This window comes from Atractosteus spatula, chromosome 2 (genome assembly GCF_055471065.1).
Source record: "Atractosteus spatula isolate fAtrSpa1 chromosome 2, fAtrSpa1.hap1, whole genome shotgun sequence".
NCBI lineage: Eukaryota > Metazoa > Chordata > Actinopteri > Semionotiformes > Lepisosteidae > Atractosteus > Atractosteus spatula.
The window spans coordinates 44,249,658-44,270,604 of record NC_142707.1 but is presented as its reverse complement, the minus strand read 5'-3'; the positions used below and the strand labels follow the sequence as shown (position 1 = coordinate 44,270,604).

The following is a 20,947-nucleotide window of genomic DNA, read 5'->3' as shown; positions in this document are numbered from 1 at the left end:
GTGCTCAAGGGGGCAGGGCCTTGGGAAAAAAAAAAAGCAAAACTAAAGGGACACATGGAATTGATAATTCAAAGAGAAGCTGGAAAAACGAGACGTCTCATTAGTTTGAGCAGATGGATCAAAATTAAAGGCTGAATCACCAAGTTTTAATTTCCCAGTAGCCAGAAAGAGTTGGAAATTCTGCACAGTCTGACTGTTGAAAAACCTACATGAAAAAGATGTCCTCCATCTGTCAGAGCAAATGTTTTTACAGCAAAGCATATCTCTCCACAAAATTTTCACTATAATAACACTGACAAAGAATTACTATTGCAGATACTGATATTATTGTTTTTACTGTTAAATGAGCACACTGCTAAGTTATTATGCACATATATGAATATATGTTCAGGTGGGTAGCTGCCTCAGCATGCGTAGGCTGCAAAGGAACAAGTAATAGGTTTATTCCATGCTGAAAAAAAGAAGAAAGAGAACACAACGTTTCGGCCGTGGAGCCTTCTTCAGGTGTGAGCTCATATGAATATATACACACTGAAATCAAACATACATAATATAAGGACACTTAAATGAGAGTTGGCACCTGTGCAGGTTAGAGATTTGTAACACCAATAAAATAACAAAATTGCACACTGTACTACTTTGGAACAATTAAAGGTTTATTTCATGCTGAAAAGAATGAAACACAACGTTTTGGCTGGGGAGTCTTCTTCAGGTGTTACTATTTCTGCTTCTAGTTAAAATAGACCTAATCATTGTACTTATAATTGCAAATATTTTTTAGTGATCTACTGTATACCCACAAAACACTAATCATCTTAAAGAGTAAAATGAAAATAACAATTACAAAATGTCATATATGTTTAATTTAACAGAAAATCATGTATGGCATTTTTGTCCTAGTCCTGCAGGAAACGTTTCACTTTCTCGGCATTGAAAAAAATTATTAATCTTTTCTTTGTTCCATCACCTTCAGTACAGTCATTGGTCTCATCTGAACCTTTTTAAAACATTATTGATCACACAAACTTGGGGTGCCCAACCCAAGCCTAGGAGGGCAGCAGATCACCAGGCTTTGAAGGCTTTTTAAAAGAACTGTATACTTTTCTGCACTGCAAGCGATCAGCTTTTATACAGTTAGAGTGGGAACACACTTAAATGAAGTTAAATCCAAAAGAAACAGCAGAAACAGTTTGTCATGGAGTGTAATACACTTAAGGGGGACACATTTAATATACTTGTATAAAATGCAGAATGTTCAGTGGACAGCATTATCAGAGATGGGATATTCAGTATTGTTTAATTAGTGCAAAAAAGGTTCCATCGTAAGAGCACCACAGGCTACCATAATTCTTTCCGTACATCATTTCACCGTACAGTGCCATTGGCCTTATTTTGAAATATCATGTCTATCCTCAGATCCATGTTACAAAACCCCTCTGCATTTGCCTGCACTTTCAATCATACTTATGAATCGACTGTGATTATGCAGTACAGTACACAAAAGGAAGTCGCAAGCAGAAAAGCAATTGTGCTGACAGCTTAATGAAAGGCAGGAGTAGAAAACTGGCAGACGATAAACTGTCCCTCACATGTTCTCTAAGGACAACTGTGTACCAGCACACAGGACCACAAGTTATTTCTGAGTCCTTAAAAGAAACTGAATACAAACAAGAGGAAGAAATATGAGTGCTAGTAACTGTTCCAAAAGTACATTGTCATTATCAGGACTACATTTTTGTTAGATTAATAAATCATATCCAGATAACCAGATAAATAATTTCAATCAACGCTACTCACGACTGAAATAACCTAAGTTTTATTTACTGAATTAATTAAAAAATGAATGCTACATGACATTAAATGGTCATGTCTATGCTACTTATTGAAATATTACATTTTAATTTCAAAATTTTAAGATTACACATTTGACATCAGAAATTTGAATCTTTACAAATAACCTTCTAGAATATTAAATAAGACACCATGAAATCTCAGCATCTTTGAAATAATTTTAATAGACACTTTTTTTCTGCACAGAAGTACTGCATTCCAGTTGGTGGGATCATTTGAGTAATTGTCGCCTGTGCCCCATTGACAGGGCAGACATTTCATAGAAAAGGATATGGTTATCTTTAATTACTATTAGTAAGATAGGCATTTCATTTAAAAAATACAGTAAACGTCCTTAAAGGCATCACCATTACAGCAACACTGAGACAGCAAATTATGCGAGTATTCTGTTTCAGTGTAAAACATATGTTATGAAACCAAAGGCAATGGGATACTGAAATTATAATTAAGATGCCTTTTTCCATTTCAACAGAGTCAATTAAATTTATTTTAGTTCTTATCCACTGATCTCAGATTGGTACCATGCAGATTGCCTGAAGAATTCACTGGCACTAACATCTTCACCTCCTTACATGAACAAAAATCTAAAATTCTGAGCCTTTGAGATCTGCCTGTGCTTGCTGGCAAATTGAAGATGTTTGTGCATTAAAAAAGACAGTTACAAGTATGTTAAGTATGGTACAAGTATGGTGGACAGATTTCTTAACACCTGAAAGTTTGACACTGCATTGTACTCTATCATCCAAAACTGTTACCAATACTGTAATTTCAGGTTTTCATACCAACCCAATATGAATGCAGTAGTAACTTTTAAGTTCCCATTTTCTAATATGCTATTGTTTAAACAGATCTGAAGCACAATGCACCATCTAATGTCTGTTTTCAAAATCACTGTAGTTCTTTCTTTAATACTATTCCAAGCTGGTAATGGGGGTCAGGCATAAAGCACTTGTCTTTGGGTGCTCTAGAGAGGTTCTCCTCATAATAGCTTCCACTCAGAGTACATATGCATGACTATTATTCAGAGTTCTCAGTAGCAGATTTCTACAGGAATGGAACCACCGGAGATGTGGATTCTACAATATTTTCATTCTCAATCTCATCTCATATGGTGTGTATTCGCTGTTAAGTGGTGGTTCCAATTTGCAACTGCAACTGGTGCTTTTTGATTTTTAAATGCAGACTTCGCTACCAAAACATTGAGAACAATAATTTCTATAGGAGTGTCTACAGTTTGAGAATGGTGAAGTTTGAGGGATGTCTTGCGATTTCTGAAGACTGCATTGGTAAAGTTTTCCTATGTGTGCTATGCTACGGGATACACATTTGATACAACCAATCTAAAACATTGGTTTCTTCATCATGCTCCTGAAGGGACCCCTCTGTTTGATGGATTTTGTTCCAACTTAATTACCATCTTAATTACCATCGCTAATTGGTACCTCTTGATCTGCTTGTTTGTTTTGAATTTTTCTGCACTTGGTTTCATAAATGCCCAGCTAAAGTACATTATTTCTAGTTACAAAAAAGATCTTAATTGGCTGTCAATTTAAACAGAATATAGGTAGGAATGACAGTGTATCAGACATTTCCACAGTGAGTGAGTGGTTTTCTTTCTACACACACTTCACATTTCAACTAACACACCTGAATGATAGCAGTTCTGAAGCTCACAAATTAGAACAAGTTTATACTCACTAATTAGAAAAAGTTTATACCACTTAGAAATCCCCTTTTAACTTCTTAAAATCCAAAAGCAAATTTAAAAACATATCTCAAATACAAAACTGACAATTGATGCACATGTATCTGCTGCTTCACTGAAGGCAACAGCAGGCTTGGCTAATGTATCAATTCACATATCCCCAGGGTTTTACAGTCCATAGATCTCAACCCAACAGAATGTGGAAAGTTCTGTAGCGCCGTATGAGATGCATTCACCACTGCCCACATTTCACGTGGAGCTGCATCAATTGCTGCCGGCTGAGTGATCCCATATTTGCACAGAGATCTGTGAATATCTAGTGGAATGCCATGACATTCTGCTGTAATCACTGGTGTAGGTAAACTGACCTGCTATTGTAGATATACTGTATTTGCATACTTCTTTTTCTTGGGTAGTACCTGAATATTGTATTGTGTATATTTAGAAGTATGCATCTTTGAGTAAGTTTGTAAGTTCATTAACAATTCACATACTGTATATAATACCTGCCTAGTGTCTGAATGTCTGACTTTCATAAACAAACGAAAACAACCAACAACAAAAAATCAACATAAAATAAAGTTAAAATTCCAGTTATACTATGGTAGTCCACAGCCTTTAAGGCCCCATCTTCAGACATGTACTGTAATGTCCATTTTAATTATAATCTCGCCATAAATACTAAACCATAAGGTGGTGTAATATTAAATTATTATATTAATAAAATAAACAAATTATGCGTAAACTGATATCAACTTGACGTTGGATCACTCCCCCTCCTTTTTATCTTCAATGTAGGACATATTTTATATTTTTCATTCCACGTTTTCATTTAATATGCCACACACACAGTGCCCACAGAAAGTATTCACCCCTTCAAATTTTCACAATTTGTTATGTTATGTTGCAAACTCAGGTAGACATGCATTTATATGGGATTTTTCTCTTGTCATTGATATACACAAAGTAATGTCAAAGTGAATGAATGTTCTGGATTTTCTGCATGCAATTTAATAGAAAACATTAAAACAATTATTTTATAGTTATTCATCCCCTTTGCTATGACACTCCAAACTGAGTCCAGGTACATCTAATTTCCTTGTGAGATCACTTTAAAACATAGAATGGAGTCGACCTGTGGTCATTTCAATTGGTTGATACAGATGGTGATGTAGATGGCGGACTGCAGAAGAAATACACCTATTTATATACACTTTCCCCAACTGACACTGCATCTCAGAGGAAAAACTCTACCATGAAGATCAAGGAGCTGCCTGTTCAACTCTGTGGGTATTTCAACGAACATTTCCACTAACACAGTCGGGTCCATCATTAGGAAATGAGAAGAACAGAGAACCACCCAGGCTCTTCCTATAGCAAACCATCCTCCCAAACTAAGGAACTGAGCAAGAAGGACATTTGGTCAGAAAAAAAAAGAACCCAATGACCACCGTAACAGAACTACAGAGTTCTGTGTTTGGCTGAGGCTGAGATTGGAAAACCTGTCCTGTCCAAGTACAACAATCTCTGCAGAATCACACAGGTTTAACCTCTATGGGAGAGTGGCTAGATGTGAGCTAATAGTACACCTGGAGTTTGCAAGAAAGCACATGACTGACTCTGAGACCAGGTGGCAAAAGATTATCTGGTCTGGTCAAACCAAAACTGAATTATTTAGTCTAAATGCAAAGCACTATGTCTAGCACAAGCCAAACACAACTTGTCACCTGTGTAACAGCTTCCCCACCATGAAGCATGCAGGTGACAGCAAAGTAATTTAAAATTATCAATGATCTTACTTATCTGAGCAAAATGTATTTTTGGTTTGGTTTTGCATTCCATATTTTCATGTGTGCATACACTGTATATAGCGTTTTTGGTACTGTATATATTTTAGGTATACATGTATATTGATTTTATTTTATTCTTTATTGCTAATTCTGACTCCAGCTTGTCAACTGGTTACACATGCATTAAAAATTCTCATAACTGGTCATAACACGACAGTTCAATTGCTCGGGGGGAGGGGGATTGAATTATTTCTAAAAGTACTACAAATGTAAAGCGTACCATGAGAGAGATCAACTGATTTTCCTGGTGACAACATATTTAGATGCATAAAGATGCATTTAGATGCATAAAACAAAACAAAGTATGGATTAAAATACCTATCAATATGAGAATTTGTTGCATTTGTATCATAGCAGTTTAGCACTTAAATAGTAAATCTTTTGTCATAAATGGTTTCATGTTTCATTTTTTCATGACCAAATGTTTTTAGAAGATCTTATTACCTAGGTATTCATGAACACTGGATAAATGTTTTACATGCAATTGAAAAATGCTGTACTTCAAACAGCTACTGGACATACTGTAGTAGCAGTAAATATAAAATTGAGATTTAAATGTAGAAAATACTTAAGTCAACTGTGCTTTACATTATTTCAGCATATTTTTAGAACTAGGATCCATTTGTAAAAAAATTAGTTTTATATACAAATTATCCATCAAAGTGCTCTCTGAGCACTTAAAGCTTACTCTGCCTTTCAGGGCTTAACTAGAAATTTCCAGCTAAACCAAAGCCATTTCATCTTATTGTAAAAGTGCACACACACACTGAAACACATGAACAAGCAAGCACAAGTGCTCCTCTTGCCAATACATATAAGCTATAATAGTAGGAAGGACAGTTTTATCCCTTTTGTCAGAATGTAACCTTTCAGCTTCACAGCTAGTGGTTGGCTTAATTCTGCTTTTCCTTGTGCTAAAGCATGCAGGTGATTTGCAGTGTGTGTGACAGTACCTGAAAAAACAAATCTTCAGAGGTTGCCTATACTGTAGTAACATGTTGCATGGTACTAAGGACTAAAGATTCTTGAGTAAAGAAACCTGAATTATCTTAACATAATAAGCTGATCCAACATACAGGTAATAAACAAAAAATGGAAACAACTGGGTAAATTAGGGACAGTAAGTATACAAAGGTGTGCAAATTATATCCCAGAATGCTTAGGGCCACATATAAAAATGCTGGACAGGTCTTCTTGCATATAATAATGGCTAGAATGGCTGTAACAGGAAACCTCAGTGACTTTTATTTTTTGCGTGATAAGTTTGTAAGGCACTTCCCAGACCCAGACAGCTCAATGTGATGATATCTCATGACCAACTGTGTCTAAGGTAGATATCAGCATGGAAATCCAAGGAAGAGACATCATCCTAAACCTAAAGAACTCTATAGCCCTGAGAGCTTGGCTCTGACACCAAATGATTCTGATGGTTCAATAGTATTGCAAGGTTTGGGTGTACTCATACTCTTAGAAGACATGGTCAATGCTTAGCACTACTGACTGATCTTCGTCAATCCACGCTGCAGTGTTTCCTTATTGAATGTTTTTCAAAATGACAATTTACTCATCCACAGAGCAATGGTTTGATGAGCATGACACTGTTGATGTCCATATGTCACGGCCATCTCAAGGGATATTCTGGAACTAAGAATAACCTCCATCAACCAGTTATGAGCTAATTGACTTTCTTGTTAAAGAATACCTCCTCCTGCAGACTTCCAAACTCTGATAGACTACTGGCCATATGTAGTGACCCAACACACTATTAAGCAACTTTACATTGGTCTTTAGATTTTTATGGCTACTGTCTGTATAGTTACTAAATTTCATAAAGGTCATCCTACATTCTCCTATTAATTGACTTAATTACTTTCAAAACCTCCCATTTCATTTACAGATTCCAGCTTTTCTCACATCTCCCCCGATCTCATTTCATTTAGGCCTTCTTAACTGCTCTGTACCTATTCTCACCTGCTTTGTCCTTTGTTCTTTTGTGCTTTATATTCCTGCTACCTTTTTCTTTCACACCTGTAGATTTAACAGCCAAAACATTCTGTTCCTTTTATTTTTCATCATGGAATTACCTAATACTTGCCCGTTTTCAAAATAATATAGTATTTTTCATAAAATAACATGTTAGATACATGACATAAAGACTTATTACATTTATTAACTTTATTTTGGATACGTGGTTTAAAAATAACTCCACCAGAGTTCAGACATAAATATATTACCAGAAACAATTCTAGATGATTAAAGTACCTGTGAAGACAACAGTTCTTGAAATGTCAAAATCTGAAGTAGTCAAAGGTATATAGTATATTTTATAATCATATTTATATAAATAACCATCAGTCGCTGTGTCTTTCTGAGCATAAAATACTTATGTCACATCCTGTTTTCAAGATTCACAATATTTTTTTTTTCTGAAGAAATAAAGATGTAAAACTTTAAATAGACTTAAATATTAAATAGAATAATAATTGTGAAGAACTATGTATATAAATATATATTTCACGTATAATTACACATACCTGAAGAAGGCTCCACAGCCGAAACATTGTGTTTCTTTTCTTCTCTTTTCGGCATTAAATAAACCTTTATTTGTTATTATTTATTCTTAATTTAAAACAACAGAGAAATTGATTGTTGCACTTAAGCAAATAATTAGGTGCTTTTAAGAGCATTAAAGTGTGTGAATGCGATATTTAAAAAATTATCAATTATACATTTTTCTTAGGGACAGATAGGAACACGACTTGTATTACATTATTATTTATTAGAAAAAAAACACATTTTTCCTTGTGCTGTTATTACTGGAAAAATACTTTTTTTTTAGTGCAGCATTCTGGCCAACTTATTTTTCTGTAGTTTTCATATTATTATTCTAAAACATATTTATGTTTTATGACAAAATTATTAAATTACATTTTCAGCTGTAGTTTTAAATATTTTTCACAATTTATTTGAATCTCAGTATACAGAAAATATTCTTGTATTGGTAAACCTTTAAAATATACTATATACCTTTGACTACCTCAGATTTTGACATTTCAAGAACTGTTGTCTTCACAGGTACAGGGCACATCTTTAATTATCTAGAATTGTTTCAGGTAATATATTTATGTGGAACATCTACCCTTGAATCCCCCTACTGAGATGCTCTACATGTAAGAATATAGTAAATAAGACATTTCTATTAAGAATATTGTGGAGAAAATAGCATACTATAAGATTAAAAAAATACCTGTAACATCAGCTTAACCTTTTACCACAGTGTACTGCCACGCAATTTCATTTAAATTTAAAATCTGAAAACTGCAGTTCATTCTAAAACATTCTGAATTTTGAAACTACCCAGCTTTGAAGTGAACTTTATGAAAACAAAATTGTGGGAACTATATGTATAGTATTAAGACTTTATTCACCTATTCATCCATTTTCTAGATGCTTTATCCAATACAAGGGAAGCCGGAGTTCACCCTGGCAGGATTCACCCAGAATGAGGCGCCAGTCCATCACAGGAAACACACAAACACACACATTCACACCTGGTCCAATTTTCCCAGAAGCCAAATAGCCTACCAGTGTATCTTTGGAATATAAGAGGAATCAGAGTACCTGAAGGAAGCCCACATGAACACGGGGAGGACATCCAAACTCCACGCAGAGAGCACCCAGGGTCTGGAATTCAACCCAATGACCCAGCTCTGTGAAGCAGCAATGCTAACCACTACACTACTGCACTAACTTACTTAATTTATATGTATTTATATTTATAAAGGGAGCAGAATGCAATAAAAAGTATTTTTCTTAAATGTGCCTTTGCTCTAATAATGATAAAATTCAGTACCGATAAAACTTAGTTTTATGGTGGAATAATTTCACACATTTGTTTTGAGAAAATCCTATCCATAATGCCAAATATATTATAGATTAAAATATTAGAAGCATTCTGTCACACTACACTCTATAATGTTTTCAAGCCAAGAGAACCACAAAGTAATGAGAACAGCAATAATACCAAAGGTAAATGCACAATTAGTTTAATCAAAATAGCTGGCACTGGTTATCAGAGAGCCTTCCATCACTGAGCACATCTCCAAAAAAGATGATTCCCATTAGCAGCTACTGTCATTCAAAATGTCAGTGTGTCTCGTAAGTAAATAAAAACTGAGAACAAAGAACAAGTAAATAAATATATAAACTGGACTTTTCCCTGAGTAAGAATTCAGTGTTTATTGGGCTGTTGTTTTGATTTATGATATCAAGAAATTGAGTTCAGGGAATGTGTCAACCATAGAAATTGCTACAATAAAAAGGCTGCACCTCTTCAGCTGACCTCCACAGCTGCATTTTGCAACTTAAACTAAAAGGAAAATGTCCAGTGGATTAATAACATATTATGACACATCAACAAGTTAAACCATATAAACAAAGTGAAAAATATTACTTTTAATACACATACACAGACCTGCTTTGTCCTTTGTAAATGAAGTAAAATATATGATATATCCAACTTCAAAGAGAAAATGAGAAATTAAAATAGCCATGATTTATAGTGCCATTCCTGATCAAAAACATTTTCACCATGTACTACATTTAACAGTCTCTACATTTAACGCTGGATTAATATTTGCATGATTGGCACTGAATTGCTGACTGGATGTCTTCCAGGAATCCTAAACATTTTTTTAATCAAAATGATTAAATAAACCTCCTCTAAATGACCTCATTCTGCTTAAATGTATTGGAGATAGATGAGCTGGTTCAAAAATTTAATTCTTTAAGTAAAAAAATAACCTCACATGGTGCTACAAAATAAGTCAGATTCAGAACCTCAGAACTGCTTGAAGAAAGTGTTTTTGCAACTGAAATATATAACTTTAAAACTTCAAAGCTTTGAAAAGGAAAAGGTCATGTTCAATTTACTGTTCTGATTTATGAATGGCTGATGCCATAGCTAGGGATTATATTATTTTAACCTTTTTATCTCAGGCATAATTATTTCTTTAGCTTGTGAAAACACAACACTTATCCAGCATGTTACCAAAGCAACATTAATGAAAAAAAAACTTAATGTCCTCTTTTTATAACAATGCTAATAATTAACATAAACATGAATTATTAATAAGGTATTATTAAATTACTAATAATAATTTAAAAATATTCCAAAATGCAGGAAAGTGTGCAAGATACTTCTATGGCATTATTATTTTAATAATATATATTATATACATATATATATTTTAGATACTTATACACATTAGAAAAATTGTGAGTTCTTCCAAATAAGATTAGATTGTGACTATATGACTCTGTGACTGTTTATAAGAAAAACGGATGTTGCCGATTGCTACTGTTTACTTATTAGCACCTATAACAGATAAAAGAATAATAAAAAAAAAATCTGTGTTCTATTTGAACATATACCCCTTGTTTTAGTTATAACTGTGTTGCTATTATGTTTTATTTCCTTTTCTTTTTAAAGAGGAAAAGGTGGCCCTGCTGTGTTGGGAACAATGGAACTCAGACCTCCTGTACCACACATGATTCCTACGGGTTACTGCTTTCAGAATTTGACAAATCTAGTAGGACTGACTCTTTGATCTATTTTGTATCTGTGTTGTATTATTATTACCGTTTTGTTTTGCTCTTAATCATTTAGGAATGCTACAATCAAATCACCAAAGGACTTCTCCCTATTTTGGACATAAAATGTGTTTGCACATAGACTGTAAATAGGATTCTGCATGGTACTTTCATTACTGTGATAAAATCAACAGTTAGACAGCTTTAATAAATTTAAAGATGTCTATTTTACAAAGTAAATGTCTAAAAATGATATATAGCTAGAAAATAGCAAATGTAGTACCTGATGTCCGGCTCTTATTTGCTCCAAAACTTTGTCGTAACAGACTTCTTCCATATCATGTAGTTGTTGAATCTAAAGCGAAAAAAAATCAAGCATAATTCATTTTAAAGGTTGTATAGATGATGCACATAATTCTAAAAACATAGCCAAATTTAATCATTGATATTTTTCACATTCTTCACTACTTATTTGACTGTTGGACCCCATAACGACATCCTCAAATGAATATATACAGATGCAGCGATCTAGAAAGTGCAAAGTGTCAGTTGGCATACTGCAGTAGGTAACACAGTATGATGGACAGCACCATGTCACAGCATTTTTATTTTTTAGAATAATCTGATGGAGGACTACACTACTCTGTAAAACTGCCAGGTGATACAGGTACTCCTTAAAGTACTGCAGCTGTGTGTGGTTGTCGGAAAAATCAGTAATGAATTATTACAGTTTTAAATACTTATTAACACATTAGCGCTTTCCTGTGTTAATCAGACTGAAGCATACTGCAATAGTGGCAAAATCTCATTAAATAATTACACACATTTTCTCATAAAATACTGTATGTCAAAATACTGAATAACATAAATAATTTTAAATTATGTGCTGTATACAGTATATATACTGTATATGTTTCTTAATTTTGTAAAATAATAAATAATTAGATATTTTGATTATTAAAATATATTACACATAGTGACTTTAAAAACATTTAAAAGCAAATAAACATAAAAAAACAAGCTAGATTAATACAAGTTTTGAAAAGTGATTTGAAAGACTGTCGGTTGTGTATTATATTGTTGCATTGCAGCAGATACAAGTCTGCACTTTTGCTTTTCATGTTATTACTACTTTTATTATTAATATTAATTTAATATTTACATACTGTGATATTTAAAATTAAGAAAAATGTTAGTAAACAATGCATATTATTTGTTATAGTTCAGGTGGGTAGCTGTCTCAGCATGCATAGGCTGCAAAGGAACAAGTAATAGGTTTATCCCATGCTGAAACAAAGAAGAAAGAGAACACAATGTTTCGACCGTGGAGCCTTCTTCAGGTGTGAGAGAGACAAGGCAGTAGGCAAAGGTAATGTAGCGTGAGAACAAAGGCTGGGAGGGAGGAGGAGTGAGAGGCGGGAGCAGGGGACAGAAAGAGAGGCCAATCAAGAGGTGTGAAGTCAGAATGGGTGCAGAGAGGTGTGAAATGAAACTTCCAATGAATGGAGAAAATTTAAAAGAACAGTAATCTGTCGTTAAGAAAAGGGAGAATGTGTGATCCTAGCTGCAGAATAATTTTGGTTTCGGTAGTCTGTCTGATGTATGAGTTCGGAAAACCGTCTTTGAGAACACAGACAGAGACTAGAGTGGTCGTGGCCGTCAGAGGTGAAATGAGAAACAAATATATTATTTGTTATATTTATTTTACTATTACAAAAAGTTTTTATTATTCTCAAAGGGCAATTTGTTAAAGAAAGTATAGCTTGTGCACTGGCCGAAAATTGAAACCGTGCTCCTGAGTGGAAGATGAGAATTCACAGTATTAACAGTAATTCTATGCGTATTCTGAACATTAAAACTGACCCTGAAAAAAAAAGTTTTAATCATGACTGGTTTATTATAAAAATAAAATAGGAATGTAACAGTAAACAAGGGCAACAAATAACAATAAAATAATAGTAAGGTGTTTTTCATTTAAAAAATGAAGTGCTTTCATATAAATAAAATATAAACTAAATACAGGAAAGGACTCATTTTATCCTGCCTAAACAATACATTTCTCTTGAAAATTCATGTTTTCAAATCATTTGAAACCATCAAAAAAACCTAATTTAACCATATGGGCAACTAAAGTGATGTCTCCAAATTTGAGCAGCCTTACAATCCAAGGTAAAAAGTAACAAAACTAAAGGTTACTATTTAGATTGTGGTTTCCTGGTATAGAGCTAATACCTTATTTGTAGTCTTTATTCCAACAAAGGTCTGGCCAAGAGGAACAGGACGAAATCTTCCATCAAAGTAGAAGAGTCCAATGTAGGGATTCACATGAAGGAACGAAGCAACATCGAGGTAATTGGGAAGGGTAGCAGACAGACCCAGTATTCGGATCATGCTCTGTGTTGACTCAACCTACGAAGGAATAGTAAATAGTTACATATTAACGGTGAAAGAACTGACATCAATATGAACTCTGAAATAGTCTTTTTACATTCAGTATCATTTAGCCAGAACAAGACAGAAAACAATGGGGGAGCACAGATGGCTCGTTAAAGTAAGACATTGTAAATTCCAGATGTCTACAGATCTAAAACACTAGTATTTCGGTTTGGCCAGTTTTGGTTCTATTGCAAATCTAGAAGGAAAAGGCTATGTATTTTATGTTTCAGGAAAGAGTTATTTTTCAGTATCTGCTAAGAAGAGATTGCATCTCTGGGATGTGTTATCTAGCTAAGAAAAATATTCTTATAGTTGTGCATCAGATTTAGAGAGAAGACTTCCCTGTGAAGTGTCTTTTGTTGTTTAGAAACTACTACCTCTCTAAAATGTTCCATCTTCTAGAGTCCATCTTTGGGGGGGGGGGCTTGGAATTTACAAGACCTTGGATTGATGACTCTCAGTCATTGTAAATAATCTGTAAATAGCTGTTTGTAGGTTAATTTGTAACAAAATGCAGTAAATATTAATTTAGTTTTTGTGTTAATGCCTCTTCATCCATTTTATTGCCAGTAAAACAAAAACCATATACTCTGCTTGACAGGTTTCATATTGCCGAAGATAAAAGGTGTGTGGTGAGGTATGTGTATTTTAAATTTTCACTGTTACCTTTACATAACTCCAACTTCCCAATCTAGAATACTTGTTCATCTGACCTGCACACTGAAAACATACAGTAATCTTGAGTACCTAATGTATATGTATTTCCAAATATCAGTGGGGCTGTAGTTGTAGCTGGCAAGCTAAAAAAAGGACTGCTTATTTTGTCCTTCTACTTTGGAGTTAGTGTTTAACTATGGTATTAGACATGACAAAGATTTGCTGTCTTTTTCACATCTGCAGTTAAGATACAGTAATTGTGATGTCATTCAAGCTGAATATCATACCACATTTTAATATTTAGATAGAAATGAAGTTTGATGTCTTTAGCAAACATATTTGTGTGCCGTCATAAAACTGCAGTACATTAAAACAAATGGTGTGAGTATTTACACTCCAATTAGAAACAATCAGAGAAAAATGTATGTCATGTGATGTACTGTCATTGACTATCCTATCTTGAACAAGTACATTCATCTTTTTAACTGCAACAACTAAACAATGCAAAGAAGAAACAAATTGGGATGGGTGTAAGGATGTAGTAACAAAGGGATATACTGAATTTATTGCACCTCTTGTTCTGAAAGACAGGTGGGAGGGACCTCTTCTTATATTTATATATATAATTTACCACTAATAAAACTAAAATGTTTTTAATCAGAAATCATGTAGAGAATAGATACCATCTCATACCAAATTTCGTGCTGTTTGAAGCATGCAAGCTATTACTGAACAACAGGAGAGCCTAAGAGCCACTCTGAATAGACCTTAACACATATGAATAGCAAATAAGAAGCCAACTATTCATGTGTACATGTAAAAGCAAGATTTTATTTCATGAATATAACATAAATCTGGGGTTCTAAGACAGTGCACACTGTGTGTCATTTGTGCTAATCACTTTTTGAACCTGCTTTTGCTTTGGCTCCTTCCTTCGCCTTTTTATCACTGCTGCTGAATTTAAAAAAAAAGTCCTTTCATTGTCATTTTCACTGCCATGCTCTCTATATAAACAGTGTCATCTACAGTGGTGCTAGAAAGTTTGTGAACATTTTAGAATCTGCTGATTTTTTTCATAAATTTGACCCAACATGGGATCACATCTTCATCCAAGTAAAAAAAATAGATAAAGAGAACACACACAGAAGATGATTTACTTTTTCATTCATGTAATGATCAAAATGTTCCAACATTAAATGTCTTTGTCGGAAAAAGTATGTAAACTTCTAGGATTATCAATCCAGTAAAGGGGATAATTCAGTCAGGAGTGTCAATCAATGGGATGCCAATCAGGTGTGAGATTGGGTGGCCCTGCCCTATTTAAAAAACATAAACCTGAGTCTTCACTACCAAAGTCTGGTCTTCACCACACAGGTTTGTAAACGCATGCCATGCCTCAATCAAAGGAGATTTCTGAGGACCTCAGAAAAAGTGTTGTCATCAGGTTGGAAAAGGTTACAAAACGATTTCTAAAGATTTTGGGCTTCACCAATCCACTGTCAGGCAGACAGTGTACAAAACTCAACACCATTGTTACTATCCACAGGAGTGGTCGTCCAACAAAAATCACTCCAGAAGCAAGGTGTATATTCCGGGAGATCACAAAGAACTGGGTATCGTCTATGGATCTGCAGGCCTCTCTTGCACTGGCTAATGTCAGTGTTCATGAGTAAACACTAAACAAGAATAGTGTGCATGGGAGGATAGCAAGGAGGAACCCACTACTCTCCAAGAAGAACATTGCTGCCTGTTTAAAGTGTGCTAAAGACCACCTGGATGAGCCAGAAGACTACTGGAAGAATGTTCTATGGACAGAAGAGTCTAAAATAGAACTTTTTGGCTTAAATGAGAAATGTTATGTTCGGCGAAAACCAAACACTACATTCCACCATAAGAACCTCATCCCAACCATGAAACACAGTTGTAGCAGCTTGCCATCAATGACAGAACTTTGAATTCTGGACCAGCAAATTCTACAGGAGAATTTCAGGGTAATCATCTGTGAACTGAAGCTCAACAGAAGCTGGGTCTTGCAGCAAGACAACGACCCTAAACACACAAGTCAGTCTACCAAAGAATGGTGGAAGCAGAAGAAATTTCGCATTTTGGAATGGCTGAGTCAAAGTCCAGACCTTACTCCAGTAGAAATGATGTGGCAGGACCTGAAGTTGGGAGTTCATGCAAGAAAGTCCACCAATATCACTGAGTTGAAGCTGTTTTGTAAGGAGGAATGGACCAAAATTCCTCCAAGCAGGTGTGCGGCACTGATCAACAGTCACCGTTTGGTTGAAGTCACACCAGTTACTGAAAGCATAGGTTCACATACTTTTTCGGACAAACACATTTCATGTTGGATCATTTTGATCAATAAAAGAATGAAAAGGAATATCTTTTGTGTGTAATTTGTTTTATTGGGTTATCTATCTGTATTATATGAAGATTTGATCACATTTTAGGTCAAATTTATGCAGAAATTCAGACAATTCTAAAGGGTTCACAAACCAAACTTTCTTTTATGTTAACTTCAGTAATAATAAATTGTTAAAATAATATTTATGCTTTACCATCTCAATTTTATTGCAAATTATATAGTGTAAGGATGGCAGGGGCAGGCAAAAAGTTAGCTTTGGCCGGAACAGCTTTTGTCACAAGACCATTTGCTAGAAGGTGATTGGTCATTTCACGTTTTAAAGCTGGGGTTTCTAGGAGATGATATTCCTTTAAGCTTGGTAATATATCTTGTTGCTCTTCTTTGGATTGATAACAGAGTACCCTTGATTACCCTATAACTATATTTCCTAACATACATGATATCAACATAAACACCTTAGTATTTTCCATAGAAAGCTTTTGCAAGCTCAGTGTTTCCCATTTTATATGTTCATTTTATATGTATTTTATGTTTTTAGTACCTGTACTGTATGTAAAATTTTGCACATCTTCAATGTCATCTTCCAGGTGTTTAAACTGTCTTGAATTTTTCCTTTTAACTAGATCCTGCTCTACTTTGATAATTTTGTAAAGTGCTTTCTTTCTCCTTATATTTTCACTATTTTATTAAACAATTTAAGCCACTCTTTATTAATCTTGAGATAAATCTATTTTGTGCTTCAAACAAAATATCTTTAGATTGTTGCCATCTATTCTCTGCTGTGTCTTATCTATCTTATCCCATTCTACTTCTTTAAAGCTCTGTCTCATCCCTTGATAGTTTGCTTTCCTGAAATCATAAACCTTTAATGGACTACACTTTCAAAATATATTTCAAAGAACTCCATTTTGTGATCATAGGTCAACTGTTCTCTTGCCTCTTTTTCTACTAAATGAATATTCCTGAATATTTTAAAATATAACATCAATCCAGGCATTCTGTCTCGTAGGTGCTCTGACAAACTGAAATAGGCAACAGTCAATATCCATGCTTACCATTTCAGTTCCTGCTACTGACATTCCTATTGTGAGTTAAAATTTATCATGAAAACTAATTCTATATTTACAAATCCATGATTACATCACACTGCTGAATTCTAATTAATATCTGAATCTGGTGGAATGCAGGCTTTTTAGATGTCTGAGCACTATAGATTCTGAGACCCTTGATTCATTTAGGTTAATTTCCTGTGCATGAATGCTCTTTTTGATATATAGTGCTTCACCTCCCCCTCTTCCATCTCTCCTGTCTCTTCAGAATACTGTGCATTCAATAATATTGTATTCTTCACCAACACTCTCCATTAGCTATGTTACTGTAATTTCAATTACATCATACATCATAAACAAATTGATCAATTTTATTCCGTTCTATCTTGAACATTTTGCCTTTGCATTTCTTGTATATTCTTTGCTTTTCTGCTTCCTTGTTTCTTTAAGCAGGTTTATGCTTAGTAGATTTGAGGGACTGGGTACAGGCACTCACATCACCTATGCAGCTGACATACAGGGAGAAAAGCATTTCAGCTGCTTTTAGTTCGAGTTATTTCAAGTTAACAAATATCGAGACAACTTCCATCAGTGAACAAATATAAAAATGCATTTCAACACTACATAGCACTATATATTTACCATATATAAATTATGCAGTATGGAACTCATTTTAATGCAATAAACAGGGTGACAAACAGGTAACAAATTGAGAGTTGTTTTTTTTATAGAACTTGGCTGAAATGGAAAAGTTTAGTTTCAATGTTTCTGCCACACTACCTTTGTTACATAAGTTAACATTTAGAGTTTGCATGCAGTCTTTCAGATGATTATATCCTTGAAAAGTAAATAATGTAAAAAATAATTCAATGTCAGCTTAGCATGATTATTGTTTGATTCAATGACCATAAACCGTAGTTACCTGAGAATTCTCCTACAGTATAGAAAAGTGTAAGAACAGATGCAACAATATGAAACTATACATACTATAGGAGTGTCTCTAAAGTGAGGTTGTAAAATGGTTCTTTTGAACAAAAAGGCAAGTTAATGATATAATAAAGCCATACTGATTGTTTTCTTAGTTACTGTAAAAACAATGAAGCATTCCCATCTATTATAAAACAGTTTCTTTTTTTCTCAGCACAGACTGATTCTTTCATAAAAATAACACTACTACTGCGATCTTTTGGATTGTGTCTTGTTAAATTTCCATCATTGAAATGATACATTCCTAATAGAAAATATGCTTTGTCTTAATACTCATGGTTAAATAGGCTTCAAAAAGTGCCATCTGTATATGCACCCTCTGCAAGGGTGACAGCCAAGATTGGTATGCTATTTAATATGATGCAGTACCAGTCTTCACAATCTACTAAAACCTATTGCTAAGATAAAGGAAAGAAGAAATACCCCACCCAGACATGATGGCATACAGAACTGATGGCATACAGAGGATTCAAAGGATAGGAGTGGCTGCAATAATGGAATGATATTAAAAACTATTGGCCTTAATATGGGATTGCTACCCTGTTTGTGATACAAAACAGGAATCAAACGTGTATGTGGCATGTGGGAAAGAAATGATAGATATCACTTTTGCTCACAGCTAATTATGATCCTTAAATATCCGATGTGCACGGTATGTCTTCCTCATTAAAAAAGGAAAATACAACATCAAAGAAGCAAGAACTAAATGCACATTACAACACAGCCAGAGTTCCTTCTTCAATGCGTACTTTGTATTTACATTTTCCTGAGTTTCTTAAGTGATCTCTGGGCTTTCTAAAACCATATTCAGGCAGTCCAGATAAAGAATATCATTAAAACAAAACAAAATGCTTCCCGTGATGTGATTCCCTTATGGCACCCACAATGCAGTTTAATAATGTCATTATCATTATTTTTATATTAACACCTAACATCTTATTAAGTTAGCATTTTTACAGGTTTTATATGAGTGTATTTGCAGGAGTGGAGCCCTGTCCAGGGTGTATCAAGCCTTGCGCCAACTGCTTGCCAGGACAGGCTCTGGCTCCCCACGACCCAGTATTGGATAAAGTGCTTGGAAAATGGATGGATGAATAGATGGACCTGTTAACCATTAGTGGACAATAAACACTGGTGAGCCTGCAGTTCTGCTCTCCTGTCTCCGACACAGTAAAGGAAAATAAGGCAGGATTATTGCAATATCATGAATGGTAATTTTTGTATGTGTTCATCGAACAGCAACGTTAAGTTGCAAGGTATACAGGAAAGGGTGTACAGCTTTATTACAACGATTTATGAAACAATTATGAAATCTTTCCAATGCTGATTTTTCAGCACTCCATCATCCAGTCTTAATTGGATAATTGTGCAGATTTATAGGTGAGCTTTTAAAACCCCATTACTCCTCCCCCTTAAAAGTAAAATAAAGAATCATAAATACGAAAGCCTATAGCATGTATTCTATAATGCATAACTTGAATATTATGCTAAAGCCTTAACAGCAAAACTGGAAAATCTCTTTTGATGGAGCTTATTGTTCATCAGTGTAGTTCAGGGTGTGTCTCACTGAAACAACTTTTAGAACAGATCAGTATAACGACAGAGCTACTATCACAAAAAAACATGGTTTACAAAGCATGATTTGGAATCATTATGGTATTTCATTAGGATTTATATTCATTTATAAATGATGCTTTTGAGAAAGCTTACTTTATTGCTGTTCAATATGCATTTTCATGTCTGTATATACTGTATGTTTAATATAAAGAAAAGGGCAGATCATATGTTTTATACAAATAATTCTAGAAGTGTTTGCATACAATGTGCAGTACTATATGTTTCACAGAAATATAGGGCAATTAAATTCCCAAAGAACTTGAAATGAAATGTGTTTTGGAATAAGTACTTGGTATTCTGCATTCTGTCAGCTGAACATTATTATCATTGTTAAGGATTTAAAGTCAACATAATCATTTTTATTTTAACACTTCAACATAAGCAACCTTTTGTTTTTGACTATAAAATACAGTTGGAACTGCAGAGCAAAACACCATTTAAAACTCAGTGAAAACAGACTGCATTAAAGCTTGGCAAATTCTAAAACTAAATATAAAAGAATGTTCTGTTTTGCACTGTATTTGAATTTGAACATTTAGTTCAAAACAGATAAAATGCTGAGTGGGTTGAAAAGCTAAAATTCCAAGACACAAGGCACTGGAGTCGGAAACATTTTAAGTTTCTTCTAATTTCAAGCTCAGAAACCAAAAATTTCTTCAGACACTGAAAATGTCTACTATCTTTAATGTAGGAAAACAAGGCTTTTTGGCCTAATTTTTCAAGTCCACTTTCTTGAAAGCACTCAACCAACAAAGCTGACAGGAGAATAGAAGGTATTGCAACTGATTTACATTTTATCATTGTAAATCAGTTAATTGGCGGAAGCTCATTT

At 34.2% G+C, this 20,947-nt stretch overlaps 1 protein-coding gene across 1 annotated transcript in view; it reads right to left on the bottom strand.

The window, feature by feature from the left end:
• Positions 1-20,947, bottom strand: part of ascc3 (activating signal cointegrator 1 complex subunit 3) — a 382,719-nt gene that overhangs the window by 181,330 nt on the left and 180,442 nt on the right. Inside the window, exons 12-13 of the mRNA XM_088905827.1 lie at positions 13,231-13,407; positions 11,282-11,353 (exon numbers count right to left, since the gene is read on the bottom strand). Coding sequence (XP_088761953.1) covers positions 11,282-11,353; positions 13,231-13,407 — 249 coding nt within the window. The remainder of the gene's footprint in view (positions 1-11,281; positions 11,354-13,230; positions 13,408-20,947) is intronic.